Source organism: Asterias amurensis, chromosome 10 (genome assembly GCF_032118995.1).
Source record: "Asterias amurensis chromosome 10, ASM3211899v1".
NCBI lineage: Eukaryota > Metazoa > Echinodermata > Asteroidea > Forcipulatida > Asteriidae > Asterias > Asterias amurensis.
The window spans coordinates 2,710,786-2,735,119 of record NC_092657.1 but is presented as its reverse complement, the minus strand read 5'-3'; the positions used below and the strand labels follow the sequence as shown (position 1 = coordinate 2,735,119).

Sequence of the window (24,334 nt, the reverse complement as noted above, 5' to 3'; positions counted from 1 at the left end):
TATAATTTTTGATCTGGTTATACCCTTTTTACACATGTTTCTTTCTACACACCTGCAACTGGAACCAGTCGAAAATATTATTCTTTAAACACAAGAGGGCGGTGTTTCACAAAAACGTAACTTTTTTTTATCATGACACGTGATGTTAGCCAGTTGAACTTTACAAAGTCAAAACAGGCATATTTTCTATTATGATTTCTGTTTATATTTTTTTTCTCGGTGAACAAACAATTATACTATGATAATACTTATAATGAGCAACATGTCGCTGGATATTTGAGTAAAAAACTATATAATTGTTTTTTGACCAAGTAGGTCTACTAACTGCTATAATTCCAAGACTGTAACACTAGTAGCTTGCCTATTGTACACAAAAACACGGCACAGTCAGGAACCCAACCCAAAATAATAGTCATTCAAAAAATGGGCCGGGATAATTTAAAACTTTAAGCAAATGGTCTGGAATAAGAGAGATGCAGTTTGTACCTAAGTCATCGTGGCATGTCCTGCATCCTTTTTGTTAAAAGTTTAGGGCGACTTGCACACTTCTTGATAGGAAAAAGCTCAAGTAAGCGGGGTTGCTCAGACACGATTTCAACAACCTCCACTATGGGAGTTTTGTGCACAGAGCTGTCAGAGAAAAAAACAAGATGTACAACGGGTAATTTCGATCCCAGTATCTCACTCAATCTTCAAATTTTTACCACCACAGGATTGCCATGTGCACGGGCTTTCCTCTCGTGTAAAAGTTAATGCTCTGACGATTTTGAAGGCGGGGCTAGATGCGACGGCGTAAGCAGGCACCCATTAGAAGTTGACGTAAACTGTGCGTGTATACAATGTACACAAACACACGGCGCAGTCAGGGAACCCAACCAAAAATAATAGTCAATCAAAAAATAGGCCCGGACAATTTAAAACTTCCAGCAATGCTCTGGAATAACTCTGGAACTAAAAATGCCAGAGAGATGGAGTTTGTACCTTAGTCATCGTGGCATGTCCCTGCATCCATTTCTTAAAAGTTTAGGGCGACTTGCACACTTCTTGATAGGAAAAAGCTCAAGTAAGCGGGGTTGCTCAGAAACGATTTCAACAACCTCCACTATGGGAGTTATGTGCACAGAGCTGTCGGAGAAAAAAACAAGATGTACAACGGGTAATTTCGATCCCAGTATCTCGCTAAATCTTCAAATTTTTACCACCACAGGATTGCCATGTTCAAGGGCTTTCCTCTCGTATAAAACTTAATGGTCTGACGATTTTGAAGGCGGGGCTAGATGCGACGGCGTGAGCAGCCACCCATTATTTTCAATAATTATCATAATTATGTTTTGTGTAAGTCAACTTACCATTGGAAATTTCATATCTCACTGCCGTCTTACCATAACACTCCTATTCAAGGTCTTCCAGGTTCCAACTGATAGCCGCAATGATGTCACTCCAACACTATGATGTCACTCCATCATCAGTACTAAAAACCAAATCAGATAACACTTTTGAGACATGATAACCACACAAATAGTTCTTTGGTTGATAGAACACTTTACATAATTAAGCTACAAATACAGGAAGAAAAATAGGCAATGTCATTTGGTCCGATATTGCACCACTGGGGCTAATGTTGAAGTCTTTGAAGGTTTTACAACAAAATAATTTAGGTTTGACTGCAAACAAAACATTAGCATTTCTGACTTAAGGTTAAATTCTTCAAGGTACTTGCTCATAACTACGCAGAATATTTTTTGGTAAAAGTTTTGGTTAATGGATAGTAATTTAAACATAGATTCATGGTTCAAATTACAGGCCCACATTTAGATTGAGTTATCAAGCGTAAGTAAATAGAGAGAGTCCTACCCCAAGGTTCCAGTCTGTAACTTGATAAAGAGTAGACGCCATTCTTCTTACAGCAACACACACCTCTGATGTGAATCTACGAGCGTTGAACCTGTGGAATATTCTTCCAAAAAGCATAAAGACTGCCCCGTGTTAGAACATCATAAAAACTACAACTAGAAAGGCTCATTCAATTACAAACAGTTTTTTTTTTGTGATTGTGTTATATAGTTTTAGTTTGTATTGACTATGTCCACATTAACACTAGGCTGAATTTGAACAGAGCAACCAAAATAAGCAACATGATTTCTTCAAATGCTAATTTCTTGACACATAAAGTATTTAAGATAGAAGTATAGTTGCCTCTTTTTTTATTGTGTCTCATGTAATTATTATTCAATAGTTCTTAACATATCTTTGCTAAAAAGACCTTAATGTTCAACTCGGAAATAGATGTAGAGTTGAATTGAATTGAAGGATTTCTATGCAGGATTTGGTACTGGTATAAATTTGGTAATGATTGATCTTTCAGATTGAAATTAATCCGTTTAAATCTCAATAATTATCATAAATATGCTTTGTGTTAGTCAACTTACCATTGGAAATGTCATATCTCACTGCCCTCTTACCATAACACACCTATCCAAGGTCTTCCAGGTTCCGACTGATAGCTGCAATGATGTCACTACCCGAGCCATGATGTCACTCCCTGCGTCGTGGTGTGTCTTACCAACTAGACTACCGAGGTTGCCCGGTAGCTAGAGGCAGTTCGAAACCTCTGTTATGGCAGCGAGTACCGCAACGATACTGCATCAGGGATTAAGAGTAATAATTTTGGTTTTTACCCATAGACCATGTAGACCAATGAGTGTTTAGCACTGTATTCTCAGAACTTACCCGAGTCTTGTGAACAAATATCACAGGCATACGACTGGGATTCAAACCCATGACCCTTATAATTCTAGAGCAGTGTCTTACCAACTAGACTGCTGAGATTGCCCAGTAGCTAGAGACAGTTTGAATCCTATGTTTTTAATTGCTCGAGAAAGGCTAGTTCTCAGATTCAAATGTTTAGTGGGCAATTACCTCTTCTGAAAACAACGTTACTAAAACATTGTTGACAAAAGTTTACTCATGTTTGTGAAAAAAAAAAGAAGGTTAATCTTGGCACTGGATACCTTTGGTAGTTGGCAATGACCAGTACTCTCATTTGGTGTACCCTAAGACATGCATAAAATAACAAATCTGTTGAAATTTGTTTACTCAATTGGTCAACCCTTCACAGATGCCTAATAAAGGCTTGAAGTCTTTTAATAATTGAGTATGAAATTGGCTCTTTCTAAAAAACTACATTACTTCAAAGGGAGCTCAATTTGGGCTCAATTGGTAGTCATGAATGTTGCATACAAATAATGGAAGAAAAAATTATTCTTGTTGCAAAAATGTGTGTGTTTTCAATGCTTACCAATGTATAAAAGGCTTCAGGCCCGTTGAGTGAGAAATTACCTCTTTCCTCAAAAACAATGTTACTTTGGAGGAAGTCATTTCTCACAATGTTCTTTACTATCAACAGCTCTCTATTGCTCATTACTAAGTAATTTTTGGGGTAACAACAAAATCCATTTTACTTATAATACTTTGTGAGTGGAAGGGAATTGGAGTGCAAGTAAAGTAAAATTGAAACTGAATTCCTTTCAAGGAAAATGTGTTAACTTAAAAACCAATGCTGTCGTGTACAAAACATTGCATTGCCGCGACCCAGCAAGGGCGGCGCAGCCATATGCAGCGTGCAGCACTTGCTTGCTTAGAACGGTCTATAATTTCATGAAGGACCAAAAACCTCAAGAACTCAGAATTGCATTTTCATGAAGAACTAAAAACCTTTTTGTCACGAGCCGGGGTTGAAGATACAGTACAGCCCTTTATTTGCCATCGAGGTTCGCAGGGGAATCGAGGGCTGTAACGGGTGTGTTATTACCCCTATCGAGTGCACACGCCTCGTTACTTCGATTGAAACAGGGCTCTATAGGATTGTCTTTTTTGCGTCTTTGTGTTTACTGGTGCAGATTGATGACCCCCGTTACACAGTACGAAGATTAAGCCGCGGGAGGCACACAGGCTGCCAAGCGGGGCAGTCAAGGGGCAACCCAGTGTTCAATTGGTTGAAGAAGAACCAGTCAAGGGGCGACCCAGTCTTCCATTGGTTGAAGAAGAGTCAGTCAAGGGGTGACCCAGTGTTTCATTGGTTGAAGAAGAACCAGTCAAGGGGCGACCCAGTCTTCCATTGGTTGAAGAAGAGTCAGTCAAGGGGTGACCCAGTGTTTCATTGGTTGAAGAAGAACCAGTCAAGGGGCGACCCAGTGTTCAATTGGTTGAAGAAGAACCAGTCAAGGGGCGACCCAGTCTTCCATTGGTTGAAGAAGAGTCAGTCAAGGGGTGACCCAGTGTTTCATTGGTTGAAGAAGAACCAGTCAAGGGGCGACCCAGTCTTCCATTGGTCGAAGAAGAGTCTGTCAAGGGGCGACCCAGCGTTCCATTGAGGGCAAAGAAACCACTGCCAAAGAGAGGAAGAGCATTGAAACATTTTGGCGCAATCTCCGAGAGGGAGGAACAGTACATCCAAGACACCAGCCCAATGGGAAGCAGTGACCAAAGTCGACACACGAGGGAACTGCACCTTGCGGGAATCGGGGTCTAAGCCATGAAAACTCGCTCTCAGTAGGTCTGCCTGTCTTCCTTGCAACCCAACACCAAATATTCGGTCAGGAGGGGGAGGAAGGACGAAGTCCTCCTCAGAAACAGGAGGCAGAGTCAGCCTTGCGCAGGATGTCCTCAAATTTGTTTCAGGTCTGATCCACAGAGGCCGACTTGGCATATGAAGCCGCCAATTTAATTATCGAAGTCTTATAGCGCCAAATCTACCAAACAAGGTACTCAAGGCGCTGAGTATATACAAACTTTCAGAAAGATATAGGTTATTGCAGTGATGAATTTTGAGACCCAATTAGTTAGCACCTTATAAGGGTTTATAAGGTGCATTTAGGTTTATACGGCGCATTAAGCAGCCACAGCCAGGAACACCGGGGCGAACAATTTTTCTTTTTGATAAGTGCACTGGGTTCTTTTACATGCATTACACAACACATGGGACCAACGGCTTTACGTCCCATCCGAAGGACGAAGCAAAGGTCAAGTGTCTTGCTTAAGGACACAAGTGTCCTGGCTGGGGATTCGAACCCACACTCTGCTGATCAGAAACACAAGAGTTTGAATTTGGTGATCTTAACCGCTCGGCCACTACACTTCCAATTTGTCCTCTGCGAAGTCCGAAAGTGCAGGCAAAGAGAAAAACAACCCAAAATTGTTTGGCCACCTGGAAACCATAACAGGACAAGTCCCTTTTCTGGTATGGTTTCCTGGATGCCTCCCCCGCCATAGCATTGATACCGTCGGCACCCATCTGCTCCAGCATTGGAAACACTGGGATGGATTGTAGACCAGTCACAGCGGTCCAGTGCTTGAAAGACTTTCGTTCTTTTGGGGGCTGGGTTGTGTGACTGCAGAAGCTGAAGGACACAGATCATATCCTGCTGCACCAGCCGCAGCTCGTGAGAAAGCTGCTGGAGCTGGTTCACCTCGTCCCCATCGGCCGTATCTCCCAAGGCCGACTGGCGGGGGGAATGTGGTGCTCGGGTCGAGTCCACCTGTAGGGTCGGAACGGGCTTCAGGCAGAGGCCAAAGCCAAAAAAGAATGAATGCTAAACAGAGGCGGGGACGGCGGGGCACGAGTGACTGTATGCGTTAGCTTATTGGCACCAGGCAACCCTATGCCCAACTCAGTCTTGTGCAGTGCCACTGATTTTTGCACATCTTTGACTCTGGAATGACATCGTTTTTATGTTTACCAACTTTGCTTCGACGTTACATCAGTAGAATGATTGAGTTTGTACATGCTAAGTCCCGCACAACCTGCCTTCAAGTTGAGTCGTCGATGCCACCCCTACACGTCTCATTGGGGGCATACTTTGTTTGAAGATGGACTAGTGGATGGTGACCAAACACTGCTCAGGAGCCACTTATCATTCACGTAATTGAAGAACTCAATTACAAGAGGATGGAAAACAGAAGATCTCAGATGGCTGAAGGCATCAGGGATATTGTCTAAGAACTATTCACAACAACATTATTGAATTATACAGGACAACTGGTGACACAATTCTTTAACACTTTCAGCACAAATATAAATTTTATTGCGCCTGCGGCAAAAAACTTGCCGCAATGCATCTTAAGACTTAAACAACTAGTTGTGATTATAACACCCCTTGCAAGTATTCTGCCTGCTCATTGGTTTAGAGCGCGTCACATGACATGTCTTAGTTTTGCCAGACGACGGCCATGTGATAGAGCGTCGGTTTGCCATGCGCTAGTCCAACAGACTAGCACATGGCGTGCAGTACCCAGACGTCCGTTGCGTGTACTGGGATGATAAATTAATAGTCTGTAACCACTTCGGTTTGCACGACACTGCATGCAACACAGTAAGTAAAAGTGTTTGCAATCTGTATTCGCGTCGTCCGTGGATTGTAGCATTCAGGTCTGTAACGTAGTAAGAACAGTACAGTCATTAGAAATGTTTGGGGTGTTATAAAACAAATATTGACTGCTTTTACTCGTGCAATGGTTAAAAACTATGACTCCCTCGGTGATCCCCGTAGCGCTCTATTTTCCCTCGGCTTCGCCTCGGGAAAATAGAACGCTCCGGAGATCACCTCGGGAGTCATAGTTTTAACCATAGCACTCGAAGCAGTTAATATTTGTATACTGTTGTCCAAGTCGCGACTATTGGAGACATGACTAGTTCAGTAGTAAGATTCATTATAACACCCCTTACAAAAATTCTGCTTTTACATTGGTTTAGAGCGAGTCACATGATATAGTTACATTTTTTTTAATAATAATAATAACTCAACATAGCGTTACTTGAAGGAACACAAGCAAAACTTGGAATGTAAGCAGAGCTGAGTAGCTGTGTAGCTTAGAACGTAACCTTATCTTTTGGAAAGTAAGCAAGCAATCGTAGCTTGACTCGGGCTTGAAAACGTACCTGTTGATATTATAGCGTAACTCATTCGAAGGAATGTAAGCGTAGCTGAGTATCTGCGTAGCTTGGAACAGAACCAATTAATACCTCAACAATCTTAAAAATAACACTTCATTCACAGAATTAAAAAATTAAAATTTTTTGACAAAATAATGCTTTGATGAATTTCTTTTATCATTATTTTTGTTTCAAGCTTTAAAAAAAAATTCTTTTTCACCTGTCCTTTATTTTGATTGGAGCTCCGTTTTTTGTTATCCTCTTTCTTTTTTTGTAAAACATTTTTTAAGCTACTCACACAATAACACTGTCAATTTAACAAAATGCGGTATTCCTACGTTTTGACATAATCAATCTTTTTTAATTATCTGAAAACTCATAACAAAAAGAAACTGAGCCATGAAACAAAACAGAGCATTTTGCGATCATAAGAAATAACGGAATCGACACGAGTTGTACCGACTGACAAACCCACGATGACAAACATGTACTTTGATGTCTGGCTTCGAGCCCCCCACGAGACACGGCATGCGCGGTATGGTATAATGCCCCGAGGCTTACGTTCAGATTGCTCCAAGCCGTTGGGCCATACAACAAGCTTCCGTTACACGGACTCTTTGAATGCAAATCTTACGTTTTTTCACCATTATTTTAGTAGCAATAATTTGAATACATGATCTTTTTTGTAAATAAAAGATAAAAATTTGGTTAAGTAAGTTACTTTTAGACGGCTGGAAGTAAAACTAGCCCGGAAGGTCACGTGATCGTTTGTACCACTTTTTGGTAAGAACAATCACGCGACCTGCATTTTTGTCTTAAAATGCACAAAAATGGCTAAATTTTATGATTTTGTTATAAGGACTGTTCTTTTTCATTCCTGGAAGACCGTTGAAGTCATATCTATTTTTTAGCCCAATTCGGCCGGTGTGTCCCTTTAAGCGCGCTGTTGCCAAACGCGCCGTTAAGCTGGAGAGGATGGCCGATCAACCGTCGACATGTACTAACAATCAGATGGTGACTTCCGAACTCAAACAATTAAGACCGTGAGCAAATATTGTACGTAACTTTATCATTGAGGAAACAAACGTTTTCCTCAAAGAAAATGTCCAGATCAAAAATGTTCATGAGTCTAAATTCTGTCCCAGGGGCTGACTTCACAAAGAGTTTTAAGACCTACTTCACCGAAAACAGCAAGTCGTGATCTTTGCCGAATTCATTAAAAAAATTTTTAAACCAATTAGGAAATTGAGTTCACATGATGATAATAATGGGTTTGAATAGTGACAAAAATAAGCAATTTGAATACCCAATTATCCAGTGCTATTCAAAAAGGTTCCCGAAAAGCTCTGTTACTTCATCACAAATATCAAGTACCTGTTTAAGATTAAAAATCCCTAAGTAAATTTTGATGTCACAATACACGTCATTGTGGCAATGACAAAAACTTATCCTTAAAATGAATCTGCAGTGTTTTGGAAAATCAAGCCCTGGCCCCAGTACACTAATACTCAAAATCCGGGTCAACTTGGGACTTTTGAGTTTTCAGAGTGCTTATAGCTCGTTACACAAAGCTAATTCACTTTAATTTGTTACACGGAGAAGTAGTTTATACTTTACACCTGTCAAAATTGACTATTATCAATGTTATATACATGTACTATACATTAGCTTTACCCCTTGTAGGGTTTCATTTATGTATCTCTTGGCCGCTTTAAAGGCAGTGGACACTATTGGTAATTACTCAAAATAATTATTGGCATAAAACAAGTAATGGGGAGAGGTTGGTGGTATAAAACATTGTCAGAAACAGCTCCCTCTGAAGTGCCATAGTTTTGGAGAGAGAAGTAATATAATATAAGGGCCAATATGTTGAGATACACCAACTGTGAAGGCTAGTCTTTGACAATTACCAATAGTGTCCACTGCCTTAAAAGGATTGCCTTTCAACCATTTTATAATAATATATTCACGTGCAACTTGTTTTATGCTGTTATCTCATATCATTCAAGGGAGTTTTGTTGTTAATTTTTTGTCGAACAAAAAAACAACCATAATAGAGCGGGATTAGAAGCTGTGACCTCCGGGTCAACAATTCAGCGCTAAAGACCGTTATCACGGTGTGGCCATCTTGATTTTACTCATTAACCAAACTGAGGGTGAACAAAATAATAGTCTGGTGTAATGTTTTAGCATTGAATGTTAGCATATACCGTTATTGGAAATAGGGAACATGACCAAGAGTGTGATAGCGTGATAAAGGTCTATACCAAATGATCTATATCCCTAAGATGGCGGTCTCCCTACAATTTTGTCAGAATGTTTGCTTACTATTACATGGTTGTACCTACAAGTTTACTTTTAATTCTAATAAACTATTTATATCATGAACACTGCAACCATCACTTATTTTTAGCCGGTAAACAGCAAATAAAACCGTGTGAGAAAGAATGTACTCTGTTTCCGTTTAAGTTCCGATAAACTGTAATGGACGACAAAAATTCGGACGTGGATATTAGTTTTTTTATAGACGCATTTGTTACACAAGTCATTGTCTGTATGGGGTGCATCTCCGGGTTGCAAAAACTCTTGTCACACTGGCATGGTAACCTGGGGTCGGAGTTTCGAATCCCGCTGGTGAAAGTTTCTTGCCTCAACGCTAATTTATATCAATTGATGTGACATAACTCACATAAGAATCGAAAATCATGCTGATACCTTTGATTTGAGACGATCGATGTTTGGCTGTGTCCCGTAATGCGGATATCGCTACGGCTATGGCTAGATATCAGCGTCAACATGCGTTGACTTATAGGAAGTCCTTAGCAACAGCCGTAGCCATTTATGTAGCCGTCAATTCGGATATCGCCTTACCCTGTGACGGTGCACAGGGTGATTTGGTACCTTGATGTTACGGTGCAATGACGCAATCATAGCCAGGTTCCTTTCATAGATTCAGTGTCATTGTCTCCTTCTTCAGTTGAACTTGGCTGTGCAGCAGTATTTGATGTAGGACTTATTGCATGGACTGGGTGCAGTGTGCGTTGATGTCTAGTTGTGGAGGCTTTCAGGTGAAAGGCTCTAACGAAGGCAGCTCGGTATTGCCTGTTTATCACACCGTAGATCACAGGATTAAGAATGGTGTTGATGTACTGTGGCAAGTACATAAGCCAAGAACCTCCATTAATTAGAAATTCATAAATTGGATTGTCAATCTGAGTTATACGGTACATCCAGATAATGAGAACGATGAAAGTGTACGGAGACTGACAAATGAAGAAAACCACACCGTTGACAATCAACATTTTGGCAGCTTGGTTGCGGATTTGCACGGCTTTCCTGTCTGTCTCTGTTCTACCATTGGCACCCCTGCGTTTGTTAAGTGCCTGTATGATGCGCGCATACATGTACCCGTTGCTAAACATTGAAATGAACCAGGGAAGAATCACGATGGCTTGACTGTAGTGATAAGCCCACGAACCTATAAATGTACAAGACGTTAGAGCTGACGGGAACATTTGGTAGGCGTCATCATCCGGCCAACGTACACATGTCGTTTGAAGAGTTGCATGACTAGGTGTTACCGCAACACTCCAGATAAACCCAATCAACCAACAAAAAGCAATGATTTTCAGGGTGCGTTCTCGACCACGGATTTTAAGATGCTTTAGAGGATGGCAGATAGCAAGATATCTCTCAAATGACATCATAGTTACGAGTGCAATCGATGAGACATACCCAGTTATTATAGACACGATTGACAACACGCACTCCATGGGATGGGTGAATGATAAATGGCCTTTCACTGGAGACTGTAGAAATGACAACATGAAAAAGCACACGTGGCTGAACATAAATATAAAGTCAGCCAATGCCAAGTGTATCAAATAAACAGTCGTGTCCGATCTCACCTCAGAAACACGGAAAACTGCAAACAGAAAAATAAAGTTGAAGAGAAGACACAGGGCCAATATAACTGGTAGAATAAAAGGTATTACGACTTTGTCTGTAGAATTATAAAGCAATATGAGAGCTCCGTTAGTAGTGAGGTTCAATGTATCATTTAAACTGCATTCTATCGGTTCCATGGTGAAGTTTAACTGCAACCTAAGCAATATCAAGAGTTTAATTTGGACTGTGTTTTCATCGGTCGCTATCTGGCGTTTTCAAAAGTTACTCATGTTAGGTTTCCAGCTCTGTTCACAAGAAGCATCGGGTTGAGCAGCCCAGGGTTGCCTCAGTAGTTTCTGTCCCTGCCTTTCACATCTGTGGACCCTGGTTCGAGCCCGGACCGGAGCATATGGATTGTGTGTTCATCGGTTGCTAAGTGGCCACGTGTTTTCAAAAGTTACTCGTGTTGGGTTTCCAGCTCTGTTCACATGAGGCATCGGGTTGAGCAGCCCAGGGTTGCCTCAGTAGCTTCTGTCCCTGCCTTTCACATCTGTGGACCCTGGTTAGAGCATGGACCGGAGCATATGAACTGTGATTTCATTGGTCGCTACCTGGCTGTGGGTTTTCAAAAGTTACTAATGTTAGGTGTCCAGCTCTGTTCACAAGAAGCATAGGGTTGAGCAGCCCAGGGTTGCCTCGGTGGTTCCTGTCCCTGCCTTTCACCTATGTGGACCCTGGTCAGAGCCCGTGTTCATCGGTCGTTACCTGGCTGCGTGTTTTCAAAAGTTACTCGTGTTCGGTGTCCAGTTGTTCTGTTCAAAAGAAGCTTGGTGTTAGCATCAGATGATAGTCTGGGTAAATCTCGAAACTGCCCTAAAAGCTATCGGAGAAATGAGGCAAACTGTGGGCACACGTCTTCTTAAACTGCACTCTATGTTCGGGTGTCATAATTCTCCTTCGTCTATGTAGTTACAAACAGGTTGACGTTTTTTGTGTTTGAAACTAACAGGCCATTTTGCAAAACGTAATTATGTCAACATTCTCGGCATTTGCTATATCAATAACAAATTGGCTGTTTGTTAACCCATTTGTTAAAAGCATAGTAAGTATATCAGCAAACACACAAGTTTCAAGTGTGTTTGTAAACTATACACATCCGTGTTGAGTTTAATTATTACTTTAAAAGGAAGCTAAATGCAAAGAGGACTTTCGATAATTGCAAAGAGGACTACACCAGTCGGCCTCACTTAGGCAAAGACGGGGTGTCGTTTTTAATTGGCTTTAAAAACCAATTAAACATCGAGCACTATACCGAATCTCATGTCGTCACCTATAGTGTACATTTCAAAGGGACACGCTGATTCTGAAAACGTTTTGGTCTCGGCGTTTCGAAACAGTCTACTCTGCTCGTCTTCAAGGAAAATGACCGGAACAAAAGAGACCATGACATCTTCATATTTTACTTAAAATAATAGTGGCAATTTATAATGCGACATGTCTGTCTAAAACTTAAAGACACTCTTGGCACAGGAGAGATGCAGAAGCAAGTTTGCAAAAGAGCTACATGGCTAAGCACAAAAATTCATTCTAAAATGGGTTTTGAAGCTGGAATAGGTAGTGATGTGTCGGTGATTTTGTGGGAGTTCGTTCGTTAGTGATGGGCCAAAGTGTGAGAAGGATCAGGCTCCCCATGAATGGCGTGTGCGTGTAATGTGCAGAAGTTTGGTGTCGGATGAGCTGAGCAGCCTGGCTGGTGCATGAAGATTTTCCATATCACGTTAAGCTTCAAGCGGCCACTCTTTTTTAATATTTTTGACACTATAAGGGACCATGAAGCAATACGTACCTATTATAATAATAGTAATAACACGGCAATTTATATTGCGCAGTGACCTATAAAGATATACTCTACTGCGCATTACAAGGAATACAAACAAAAATGTAGAGAAAAAAAAATACACAAACAGAGCAAGGATGAACTAAATGGGTGAAGTCAACAAATGGGTTTTTAACTTAGATTTAAATTAAGTGAAGAAGACTGTCTAATGCAAAGTGGGAGATGTTCCAATTGGAGCGGCGTATACAAATGCCCGATCACCTAAAGTAGCCCTTGATTTCCTAGATGGGTAAGACAGCAATGTATGGTCTTGTAAACTCCTGAGAGGGTAAGTTGATTAAGAGTGATCTCATGATTATGAGTTCTTGAATGTACATTGGTGCTAAACAACTTTTATTACAGTTCTCTGTATTTGCTCACCTCCACAGGAAATGGGCTAATTGTTAATCCATTTTGTTAAAAGCATGGTAAGTTTATCAGCAAAAGGCAAATATTTAAAGTGTATATGTAATATAATTATGTCAACTATAATTGTGTATTGATTTTAAATTGAAAAGTGGTTGTTCACATACATGTAGTCAGTCACTTAGCTAAATACTGGGGTTTCGCTTTAATGGACTTACACAACCAATTAAAATTCAAACACTTATCTTTTCGTGTGTTGTTTTATAACTGACTAAGTACGTTGTACTTTATAGAAGGAAATTTGGACGCGAATACGGTTTGCCCCTACAAGATGGCAACTTTCATAGCAAAACAGGGTTATTCAACACGGTCTATTTGTGCCACTTGAAAACTTCTCGCGATTGTTTTCTTCTAAAGAATCAAGATTCCGTGATGTAATGTTTAAAAAAAAAATACACATTCAATAAAAATGTACAGAGCTTTTATTAAAAGCCGGAAGAAGTGGCTTAGAACTACTGCAGGTTACTTTAAAGTACTTTGTCTTTCACCATAACGGAAATTAATGCCCATTACTTAATGAGCTGGTTTCTATGTTTTGACTCCGCACTTGGTGATAGGCGTTTAGCATCTTTTTTATTTTATAATTTGGGTTAACTTACAATGACGAAAATAAGGACATGTTTTGTACGCCTTTGAGAGGGAGGACGTGTCTGTTTGCAGCAGGGCAGCATTTGTGACATATTTTTTTAAATTGAGAAATACGATTGGCTTGTTGGACGAGAGAAACAGCAACTCAAATTTCTCACGTGTTCAACACATGTTTCTTATGCTGCTTAGAACATGTAGAATAAAGGTACAGTGACAAAAATAAGTACGTTTGTTGGATTTCTACAAGGAGGGCATCTTTGATCGTAGCCAGGACACGTGGCGCATGTAACACCAGCCGGAAAGTATTGGCTTGTGTGTTCGGCAGAAACGGCAAATCAATTTTCTCACTTAAAGGAACACGTTGCCTTGGATCGGGTCGAGTTGGTCTTTGAAAAGCATTTGTAACCGTTTGTTATAAAATGCATTGGGTAGAAAGATGTTGTAAAAGTAGAATACAATGATCCACACAACCATGCCTCGAAATTGCACGGTTTTCCTTTTACCTCGTCGACTAACACGGTTGGCCATTTATGGGAGTCAAATTTTTGACTCCCATAAATGGTCGACTATGTTAATTCGCACAGTAAAAGGAAAACCACGCAATTTTGAGGCAAACTTGTGTGGATCATTGTATTATACTTTTAAAACATCTTTCCAATCATATGCATTTTATAAAAAAACGGTTACAAACGCTTTTTATAAACCAACTCGTCCCATCCAAGGCAACGTGTTCCTTTAAATTCTTCAATTTGTGTGTCTATTTCTGCAAAGGTAAAGTTACAGTGACAAAAATAAGTACTCATTTTGTTGGATTTCGACAAGAAGGGCATCCTCATTTTGACCAGAAAAGGCCGGGCCTGTGACCCCAGTTGGAAAGTATGGCCGTGTGTTGTATGTTCAACAGGAACGGCAACTCAACTTTCTCACATACTGAGGTCGTGTTACTTTTGCTGTTTTGACAACAAATTACAGTGACAAAAATAAGTCTTCGTTTAGTCGGATTTCGACAGCGAAAGGTAGCGTTTGTGACGCCAGTCTGAAATACTTGACTCGTTTGTTTGACAGAAACGTCGACCAACTTTGAATATATTTATCTACTTTTCTTCATCAGTGAACATCATGGGATCGGATGCAACTCCAGAGCAGTGTAGTGTGCTTAATACGTTCAACATCACTGAAGAGACAATGTCCAAATGGCTCTATACACACACGGATACCATTATCATAACTACGGTTCTACCAAGTATCTTGGGTCTTGGTCTGTTGAGTATCTCACTCTTTCTATTTCGCATCTCTAAACTGAAATCAGACACAACGGTTTACCTGGTGCACCTGTCGCTTGCTAATTGTGTCTACCTCATCGCTTATGTATCCTATTACTTATCATTCTATGTGGCTTCTCCCATTGCTTTGGATCTGTCGTTCAAACATTCAGTTGAATGCTGCTTTTCTGTTGTTATTACTTATATCGGATATATGTCATCAGTTGCTCTGGTGACTATGATGTCATTTGAGAGATACCTTGCTTTGTGTCATCCGCTAAAACACCTAAAAATTCGCGGTCGACGACGGACGAACAGAATGGTTGCACTCTGTTGGCTCGTCGGCTTTGTGGTTTCATGTTTAATAATGCCACATGCAGCCGTCCTCAAGAAACTCTGTCTACAGTGGCCTGAAGCAGCTTTAAGCTCCATGCCTACCCTGCCGTCTGTGATTACAATGTGCGATCCCTTACACCCCTCTATCCATTACTTCACTATGTTACTAGCAACGATCCCCTGGCTACTTGCACTGGTTGCTAATTTCTGCATGTACATCAGGATCTACCACACGCTGAACAAACGCAAGAATTTTGTAGGTACAGGTGACGCAGGCGAAAGAGCAATACGTGTTCGAAACCAGGTTGCCAAGATGCTTGTTGTGAATGGTGTAGTATTCTTCCTGTGCCAAGCTCCATATACGGGATTCGCTATCATTCAAGTGATTTTTTTTTCTTCAATCTTCCCAGCCCATTCGAGACAACACTTGAAGCCTCTGCACGCTGGATATTTTTACTTCCGCAGATTGTTAATACCATTATAAATCCTTTGATATATGGTGCTATGAGCTCTCAATACAGATCTGCGTTCGTCCAAGCTTTTCGGTGCAATGTCTCACCCGATGACGGCCGTCCACGTGCTCAACAACAAATTCAAACCATTACCGACTCACCGCAAAGCGCGGGAAACAAACTTTGAACACATGAGTGTGGGTGCATCAAAGCGCTGCACATTATCAGCCCCGGTCACTGGGCCTTAAATCACTCCTTACCCAAACCATCTCAGCTCCCTGGTGGGGAGTATACAGCCTGTGCAACATTAATATGCGCTACTCGGCTAAATCAATCACAAGAACCATCTCTGCCCTCAGGTACCCACTTACCCCTGGGTGGAGAGAAGCAATTATAGTAAAGTGTCTTGCTCAGGGACACAAGTCTTACGACCAAGATTCGAACCCACACTCTGCTGAACAGAAGCACCAAAGCTTGAGTTCGGTGCTCTAATCCCCTCGGCCACGACAGAATGCAACCCATGTTGAACCAATCTAGCTGGTAGATATGAGAGGAGGGTCTCTGTTGTATGGAGCAAGCCAGTGCACTTAAAAATGTGATTTGGAATAAAAACATTATTGAAGAGGAATTAGAGAAACTTTTATCTATAGGGTTTCTGGAGGTGGGGTAGATTAGATTAACAAATGATGTCACAGAGAAAATACATCATGTAAGAGTAGAAATTCAGCGTCCAGACTTGTCACCAGAACTCGCACTCGAGAATCCATCACACCCATTCTTAAGGATCTACATTGGCTACCAATACAGACTACATTTGATTTTATAGTTTTGGTTCTGACTTATCAATGTATCCATGGTATTGCCCCGTTTATCTTTCGTTCAGGAGTACAAAACAATCAGCAATCTGCGATCTTCAAATAAATCCCTTCTGACGACTCCCCAAGTTATCAAAACCAAGTCGTACAGTTCCTGTTCTTTCCAATATGCAGCAGCTCAGTTATGGAACAGTCTTCCAGAGGTTGTCAAACAGGCTGAGACATCAGAACAATTCAAAACCCGGTTAAAATCTCATCTGTTTACTTAGACTTAGACTTAGGGGCTCCTGCGTCGTCCGGTACGCATGAGGCAGTCAACGCTCTCCAGACAGATCGGTCGGCAGTCAGTGACCTGACGTCGCTCCAGCCTCTATTGACCCTATGAAGGTCCCGCTGGATGGTCTGGTGCCAGTTCATTTTAGGTCGGCCTCTCCTCCTCCTTCCCGGCGGGTTCCACCACAGGACTTGATTGGCGAGTCTCGAAGGGGGGAGCCGCGAAACATGGCCCAGCCAGTTCATGCGCCGCCCACAGATTGTATTGGACACTGGAGTTTGTTGTGATCGATCTCTGACCTCCTCATGGCGGACGAAGTCACTCCACTTAATGCCCAAGATCTTCCTTAGGCATCTTGAGTCGAATGCATCAAGTTTCTTCTCTTGACTTGATTTTAAGTGCCAAGTTTCGCAACCATAGAGTAAAGTAGATAGCACGTTGGAGTTGTAGAAGCGAAGCTTGGTTTGAAGAGAGAACTTCTTGCTTGTCCAGATCTTATTAAGCTGGTTGAAGGCTGCGGAGGCTTTACCTATTCTGCAGCTGATTTCATGATCCATTGATCCCTGGCTGTTGATGGAACTTCCCAGGTAGGTAAAGTCATCCACTACATCAACTTTATCTTGCCCAACGAGAATGTCAGGTGTTGTCTGGTGATCACCTGAAAGCATGATTTTCGTTTTCTTTCTGCTGATCATAAGACCCAGTCTAGCTGAGGCATCACTGATGGAGTCCATTACAGTCTGGAGACCCTGGGTACTGTCGGACAATGCTGCAATATCATCAGCAAAATCAAGGTCGGACAGTTTAGCTCCTCCAGTCCAAACGATTCCATGGTCCTTCGTAGCTTTCTTCAGAACCCAATCAATGGCCACTGCGAATAGAATAGGAGACAGGATACAGCCTTGGCGCACACCAGTTAGTACCTGGAACCAGTCACTGAGACCGTCTTCGGTCCGAACACGGCAGCGGGAGTTGTCATAGATGTTTCCGATCGCTTTGACTATCCTCTCCGGAATGCCATATGAAAGGAGTATTCCCCACAAGGAAGGCCTGTGAATACTGTCAAAGGCCTTACTGAAGTCAATAAAACTGACTGCAAGAGGCACCTGAAACTCCTGGCTCTTCTCGATGATGCGACGGAGAGTAAAGATCTGCTCTGCACAGGAGCGTTTCGGTCTGAAACCTGCCTGTTCCTCACGTAGCCCATTATCTACCAGGTCACAGATCCGGTTCAGAATCATCTTGCAGTAAACTTTGCCAGGAACAGACAGTAAGGTTACACCCCTCCAGTTGTCGCAATCAGCAAGGCTCCCTTTCTATGGGATACAGATGATAGTACCATCTTTCCAGTCATCTGGGACGATTCCGGATTTCCACACTTGGTTACAGATCTTGCACATCCACTGAATGAATTCCTCACCACCTGCTTTCAGCATTTCTGCAGTGATACCATCAATGCCTGGTGACTTGTTGTTTTTCATCGCTTTCCTCACTTCGGCTGTAGTGAAATCTTCAGTGTGGATGGGGAGAATAGCTGCCGGGTCTTCAAGATCAGCAGGGGTTGCAGGGTCTGGTCGATTAAGAATCTCGCAAAAGTGCTCCGCTCACCTTGCCAGCTTCTCCTCTCCACTTGATAAAAGTGTGCCGTCTTTGGTTTTAATAGGGCCTGATCTTGAAGAAGTGGAGTTGGTGATTCTCTTGGCTATACGGTACACTGATCGCATGTCATTGCGGGCAGCTGCCTCTTCTGCTTTCTCTGCTTGGTTGTCCAACCACTCTCGTTTGTCTCGCTGGGCACTACGCTTGACTTCTCTGTCCTTCGCCATGTAGGCCTGATAAGAAGCTGTGTTGTGTGAGGCTTTGTTGTGACGTTTCTGATTTAGCTGTTTCCTCTGGGCAATGAGCCCCCATGTGAGGTCACTGATCCATTCTTCCTTCAGAGGTTTCTGGTACCCAAGGATGTCTTCGCATCTGTTTACTTTGTGCAATAATTGTTGATTTCCTTTTACAGAGCATGGCCACCTCTCGCTGATATGCGCTATAAGAATGGTTTTATTATTAATTATTATTAGCCTAGGAATGTGTGTGACGTGTTTTACATGAAATGGGGGGTGAGCTTTGGAATGAAATGGGCCACCTATTGACATGGAAGGGGATGGGGGACTGGTGAATATAGAGTTGGAAATAAGCCTCAAGTAATGGTGAATAGAGAAGGAAATAAAAATAATAATACAGAGGGCCTATGTTATACAAAGCGAACATACATGTATCCCACCTGTGCTCGGGACACTATTACAATGAAAACTAAACAAAAAATAAGCCTTGAGTACACTAGCATCAATACTCGGAAGAATTTTTCAAGAACTGTCACAAAGCTTGAGGTTGAGGCAGTGGAAGGTCGTAATCAGTAAGTCAGTCAGGAAAGAAGAGACCTTTTGACAAATGGACACCACAACCTCAGAGAGAAAGGGAGAAGATGATGAGTTCATGCCGAAGCAAGAAATTTGATTTATCTTTTTTAAGGTAATCATCTTGTTTCATATGAGTATGCGCCGTCCGAGTGCCAGTTATTTTGGCGGAGTACAATAAGAGTGGTTGTTTGTAAACAATTTGCAAAATCTACTGAAAGGTAGAAGGTTCTCGACAATAAGAACTCCTTAATTGGTTAGAAGCCAACAGCAGGAACTCAGAAAGAAAGAGGAATGATGATTTTAACGTTTCCTCCAGGAGGCTTTTTGGGACGATGAGCATGCGCCGTCGAGTGCCAGTTCCTTGGCGGGGTCCAGTAAGGGTAGTTGTGCGCAACAATTTGCAAATGCACTGAGGGGAAGCATTCTTATTATATAAGTACTAGTATGACATTCTTGACAATAAAAACTCCTTAGTTAGAAGCCAGAAGCAGGAACTCAGAAAGACAGAGGAATGATGAAGAACTCATGCTGAAGCGAGAGGCTTGATTTACCTTTTTTCAGGTATCCTCGAGAAGGCTGATTGGGCCGATGAGCATGCGCCGTTTGAGTGCCAGTTTATCCTTGGCGAAGTCCAGTAAAAGTAGCCATGTGAAAAAATTCAAAATCCACTGAGGGGAAATGATAGTACGACCTGCTTTGAACAGGGGTCTTTCAGGTTGACTTCTTCTTCCAGTTTCAGCGCCAACTTAAAAACACACCTGAGACTGAGGCAGATTGTAAAGAGCACTCAACGCAGTGAACTATAGCAACGGCCTTCATGCGATCCTCGGACTTCAGATCGAGGGACAACTCCATAGATGTTTTCAAAACCCACTAAGTGGAAGCGAAAGCCTAGCTATGATATTTCCCTTACATTGACAAGTTGGCAATGGCCTTGATGTGCTCTATGGACACCTGATCAAGGGCAACTCTTGGAAACCTGGGATAACTCGGTCCTCCACCAGACTCCTTGCTATTAGAAGGATATTTATGTTCGACAGGAGCAGAATCCTCTGGTTGAGGGAGCCGTATGACATGGACCATGTCTCATTGTACTAAAAGGGATAGTTGTGCATTAATCGTCTTTCCCAGATAACAGAAAGATTAACATGGCTGGCAGCTAGGCCTAAACCTCGGGGCACTGTGTGTGATGCGCCAACAGAGGGCGCTATTGTGTGAGAAAAGTCTCACGCTGGACCTTAGTGCGGATGGTGTAATATGCAGTGGCTCATAAGAAGAGTGATGTAGTGTAGCCCTTGGAGGCTGCAGGGTTACACATGTAATGTTGAATTAACGTATCGACTCGTAAATGTGCAATTTTTTTGTCTAATTACTCCAATATTTGGTCTTCAATTAAATTCCTTCTGACTCCCCGAGTTATCAAAACCAAGTCGTACGGTTCACCCTCTTTCCAATGCAGAAGCTCAGTTATGGAACAGTCTTTCAGAGGTTGTCTAACAGGCTGAGACATCAGTACAATTCAAAACCTGGTTAACGACATCTCATTTTACAGCTGATTCATTTTACAGCTGATAGGGACCTCATGGTGATATGCGCAATTTATAAGAATGTTTTTTTAACGGCAGTGGACACTATTGGTAATAGTCAAAGACTAGCCTTCACAGGTGTATCTCAACATATGCACAAAATAACAAACCTGTGAAGATTTGAGCTCAATCAGTCATCGAACTTGCGAGATAATAATGGAAGAAAGAAACAACCTTGTCACACGAAGGTGTGCATTTAGATGGTTGATTTTGAGACCTCAAGTTCGAAGGGGACTCGGACCATTTACAACTAGAGGGCGCACTGGCAAAATACACACGGCCCGGCATGCGCGAATGCGGCCATTTTCTACGTTGACAAAACAGCATCGCACAGCGTGTGTTCGTGCGGCTATTTTGTAAATTGACAAAATAGCATCGCATAGCGTTCAATTAACACAAACTCCAAGGTGTACTTCATATTCATCGCGCATTCAGAATGGCTCGCGTGTCTCCTTGCTGTTCCGCTGCGTTTGTGCAAACAGCATCACCAGTGGGCCCTCTAGTTCTTATTACAGTATGTAACTCTATGACTCAGACAGAAACCACCCAGCCAACCTGCATATTGAGTTGGTTGTCTCATTCCTTAACTTGACTGGGCAACAGAGGGTGCCATCACTTTTTACTGTTGCGCAAAAGTGTGCGTGTGCATTAATTACAAAAGGAGATTGCGCGCCCAATTCCTGTGAGACCAAACGTGTGATGACAAGCTTTGGAAGAACATGCACGTGCACAAATTTTTTATAATTATTGAAACTAATCAAGAAACTTGAGTAAATAATGCCTTATCATAAACCAAGTGAACAAGTTCCAAGTTTATATAATGCAATCATTTTGCCACAAAGGGCAAATCAAAAAGAGTTGCTTACGGGCTCTTTTAAGGCCATGATTGGTAAAGCGTGGGGATCGATAAAACCTGTCATGCATGGAGTGTATCATGATCTTCATTGGTACCGGTTCATACCGCTTACATGTACCTGTATGGGATTTCCGTCAAATTTCGCAATTTTTGGCAGAGACAATTTTTAAATATTATGTAGAATACTATACCAAGTGAACAAATTGTGACGACTATTCCCTAGATAGGACAATTTCCCTCTCATCACAGTCTAACTACATTGCTGTGATGCTGATCGGGGCCCAATTTCATGGCTCTGCTTACCGCCGAATTCGATCACGGTTCCCCGAATTTCTGCACTAGCCTTGTAAAATTGTATTTAATGTTTTGTAAGCATCTAGAATTTTTCATTTGCTATTTTTATTTATTTATTGACATCCAACAGCGGAAAGCTGCCACTTACAGGAATCGTTAAAAGCTATGTAAAAATACAAATTTAAATATGAATATAAATATAACAATATCAACATGATCAAAGTAACATTACAAATTACACAATATTGATAAAAACATTATAAGTAGACAAAAGTAGTACACCAAAAATGCATGCTACTGCTAGTATAATGTGCAGTGGCAGTTCGCAACCGCAGAAGCCAAAATTCGCCGCTAACGGGTGAAATACGCTTGCCATAACTTTAGCACAGATTCCCTGCTTCCGTAAGCGCCAATTCTATAGACCTTTCTTTTGCAACGTCACAGCCCGAGTTTTTGCCAACCCAGATTGGAAAACTATGGAAAGCCGTAAGTGCAAATTAAGAAAAGATCGCTATTTTTGGTAACATCGATGTAACCAAATTTGTTGATTTTGTTACAAACCAAACAATTAATTATGAGAGGTATTTTTAATATTTAATAATTGAAAGTTTGCAGAAAATGCTGAATTTGGTTAAAACATCTGTTTTTAAGATTTAGTGTTTTACTAACATTCGGCCGACCATGCCAACCAAGGCGGTTTGATTATCAACAAAAAAGGTCTATGCTTAAGGTAAACAGAGCCATGAAATTGGGGCCCAGACGATAAGCGCCCAAATAAAAAATGTACATGCCGTTCCTACTCTCCTGCCGATAGGTGGCGCTTTAGTCTAATGAGACATTTCAACAATTATGTTCAAACTCAATAGTTGTCACTTTGGGCTTAAATGTATAGCTTCTTTGTTGAAGGAAATGCTAGATAAATTTACTCACCTGCTACTACTGCGTGTTCACACGTAGGTACATTCTGGATTGAGGACGTCCTTTGATTCAAGAAAGGTCGTTTTTCTTACCCAACATTCGAAACCGTAACCAAAGTCACTCGCTCATACAAAATGGTGTCGACAAAAAAGTTAAACAAAAGATAGCGCCCTCTATCGTTGGCACAACATGGCACCAGCCCACGAAAAAAAAGTGACCCCCTCCCCCTTACATGACAAGGCCAACACTTTTCTCCTGTCGTTTGGGGATTTGCTGTGAGTTTCCCTTGTCCACAAATTCCTCAAAGACAACAAAAATTTAGACTCAAACAAAATAATTATTTCTCAATGTCAAAGATTACACCTTAGATATTTAATTTAGTAATAAAGTGCCAACTCCAGGCTACTAGTAATTTTTGTTGTGGTCCTTAAAAATAAAAAATAAAACGTTATCTAAAAACCCGAAAGGGGTCACCCCCAAGGCACAAAGTTCAGTCCATCTGGCTTTCTTGTGAATTAATATTTGTATGATGCTATTATTATGCAAGAGTACTGATGGCTAGACGGACTGTTCTCTGCTTAAAGTAGCCTCTGTGAAATATGATACTAAAACCATAGTCCAACAACGAACAAAGGATTAAGTTCAATCTGATTTCCTAGCCTCTATATAAGTTTGTGACTTACATTAAAAATTAACCCAATAGAAATAATAGCAATGTGAATTAATTATTTTGTTTTGTTCTCCATAAAACTGAGAAGAATCAGAAGCGTTAAAGGCAGTGGCTATTGGTAAATTTACTCAAAGTAATTTTTAGCATAAACACTTATAATTCGGTAACAGGCAATGAAGAGCAGCTGAGAGTAAAAAAAAACATTGTGATAAACGGCTAAAAAAAGTGACCCTACGGCTCAAAAAGTGACCCTACGGCTCCAAAAGTGACCCTACAACATTAAGATAATTAAGATCATTTAAAGGCAGTGGACTTTGTAGTTACTCAAAATAATGATTAGCGCAAAATCTTACTTGGTAACCAGTATGGTATAAAACATTGTGAGAAACGGCTTCCTCTGAAGTGACAGAGTTTTCGAGAAAGAAGCAATTTTCCACAAATTTCATTTCGAGACATCAGATTTAGAATTTGAGGTCTCGAAATCAAGCATCTGAAAGCACACAACTTTGTGTGACAAGGTTTTTTTTCTTTCATAGTTATCTCGCAACTTGAGCTCAAATTTTCACAGGTTTTTAATATTAATTTGATGCATAATGCAGAGATGCCAAGTCCAGAGGCCAGCTAATGCGTGAGATTTTTCAAAGCTCAACCCCCCCCCCCGATTTTTTTTTTTTTTTCAGTTTAAGAAGGCCTTTCGAAATCGCCGCCCAACTTGTTTTTTTATTTTTTATTTTTTTTTTTTTTTAAAGAA

General features: G+C 41.3%; 1 protein-coding gene and 1 long non-coding RNA gene across 2 annotated transcripts; both read right to left on the bottom strand.

Annotated features, from left to right (window-relative positions):
• Nucleotides 1-1,349: 1,349 nt before the first annotated feature.
• On the bottom strand, nucleotides 1,350-23,049 carry LOC139943204 (uncharacterized). The gene is made up of 3 exons (XR_011786770.1): nucleotides 22,926-23,049; nucleotides 1,855-2,640; nucleotides 1,350-1,471 (listed from the first exon to the last, which is right to left on the bottom strand). It is a non-coding gene; the product is annotated as an uncharacterized lncRNA (long non-coding RNA).
• LOC139942901 (melatonin receptor type 1A-like) lies at nucleotides 9,859-11,016 on the bottom strand. The gene has a single exon (XM_071939717.1). It carries the CDS (start codon nucleotides 11,014-11,016, stop codon nucleotides 9,859-9,861), a length of 1,158 nt encoding a protein of 385 aa, XP_071795818.1.
• Nucleotides 23,050-24,334: the final 1,285 nt, after the last annotated feature.

Excerpts from the sequence above, each read along its gene's own strand:
- LOC139942901 (XM_071939717.1), bottom strand. The coding sequence starts at position 11,016 with ATGGAACCGATAGAATGCAGTTTAAATGATACATTGAACCTCACTACT.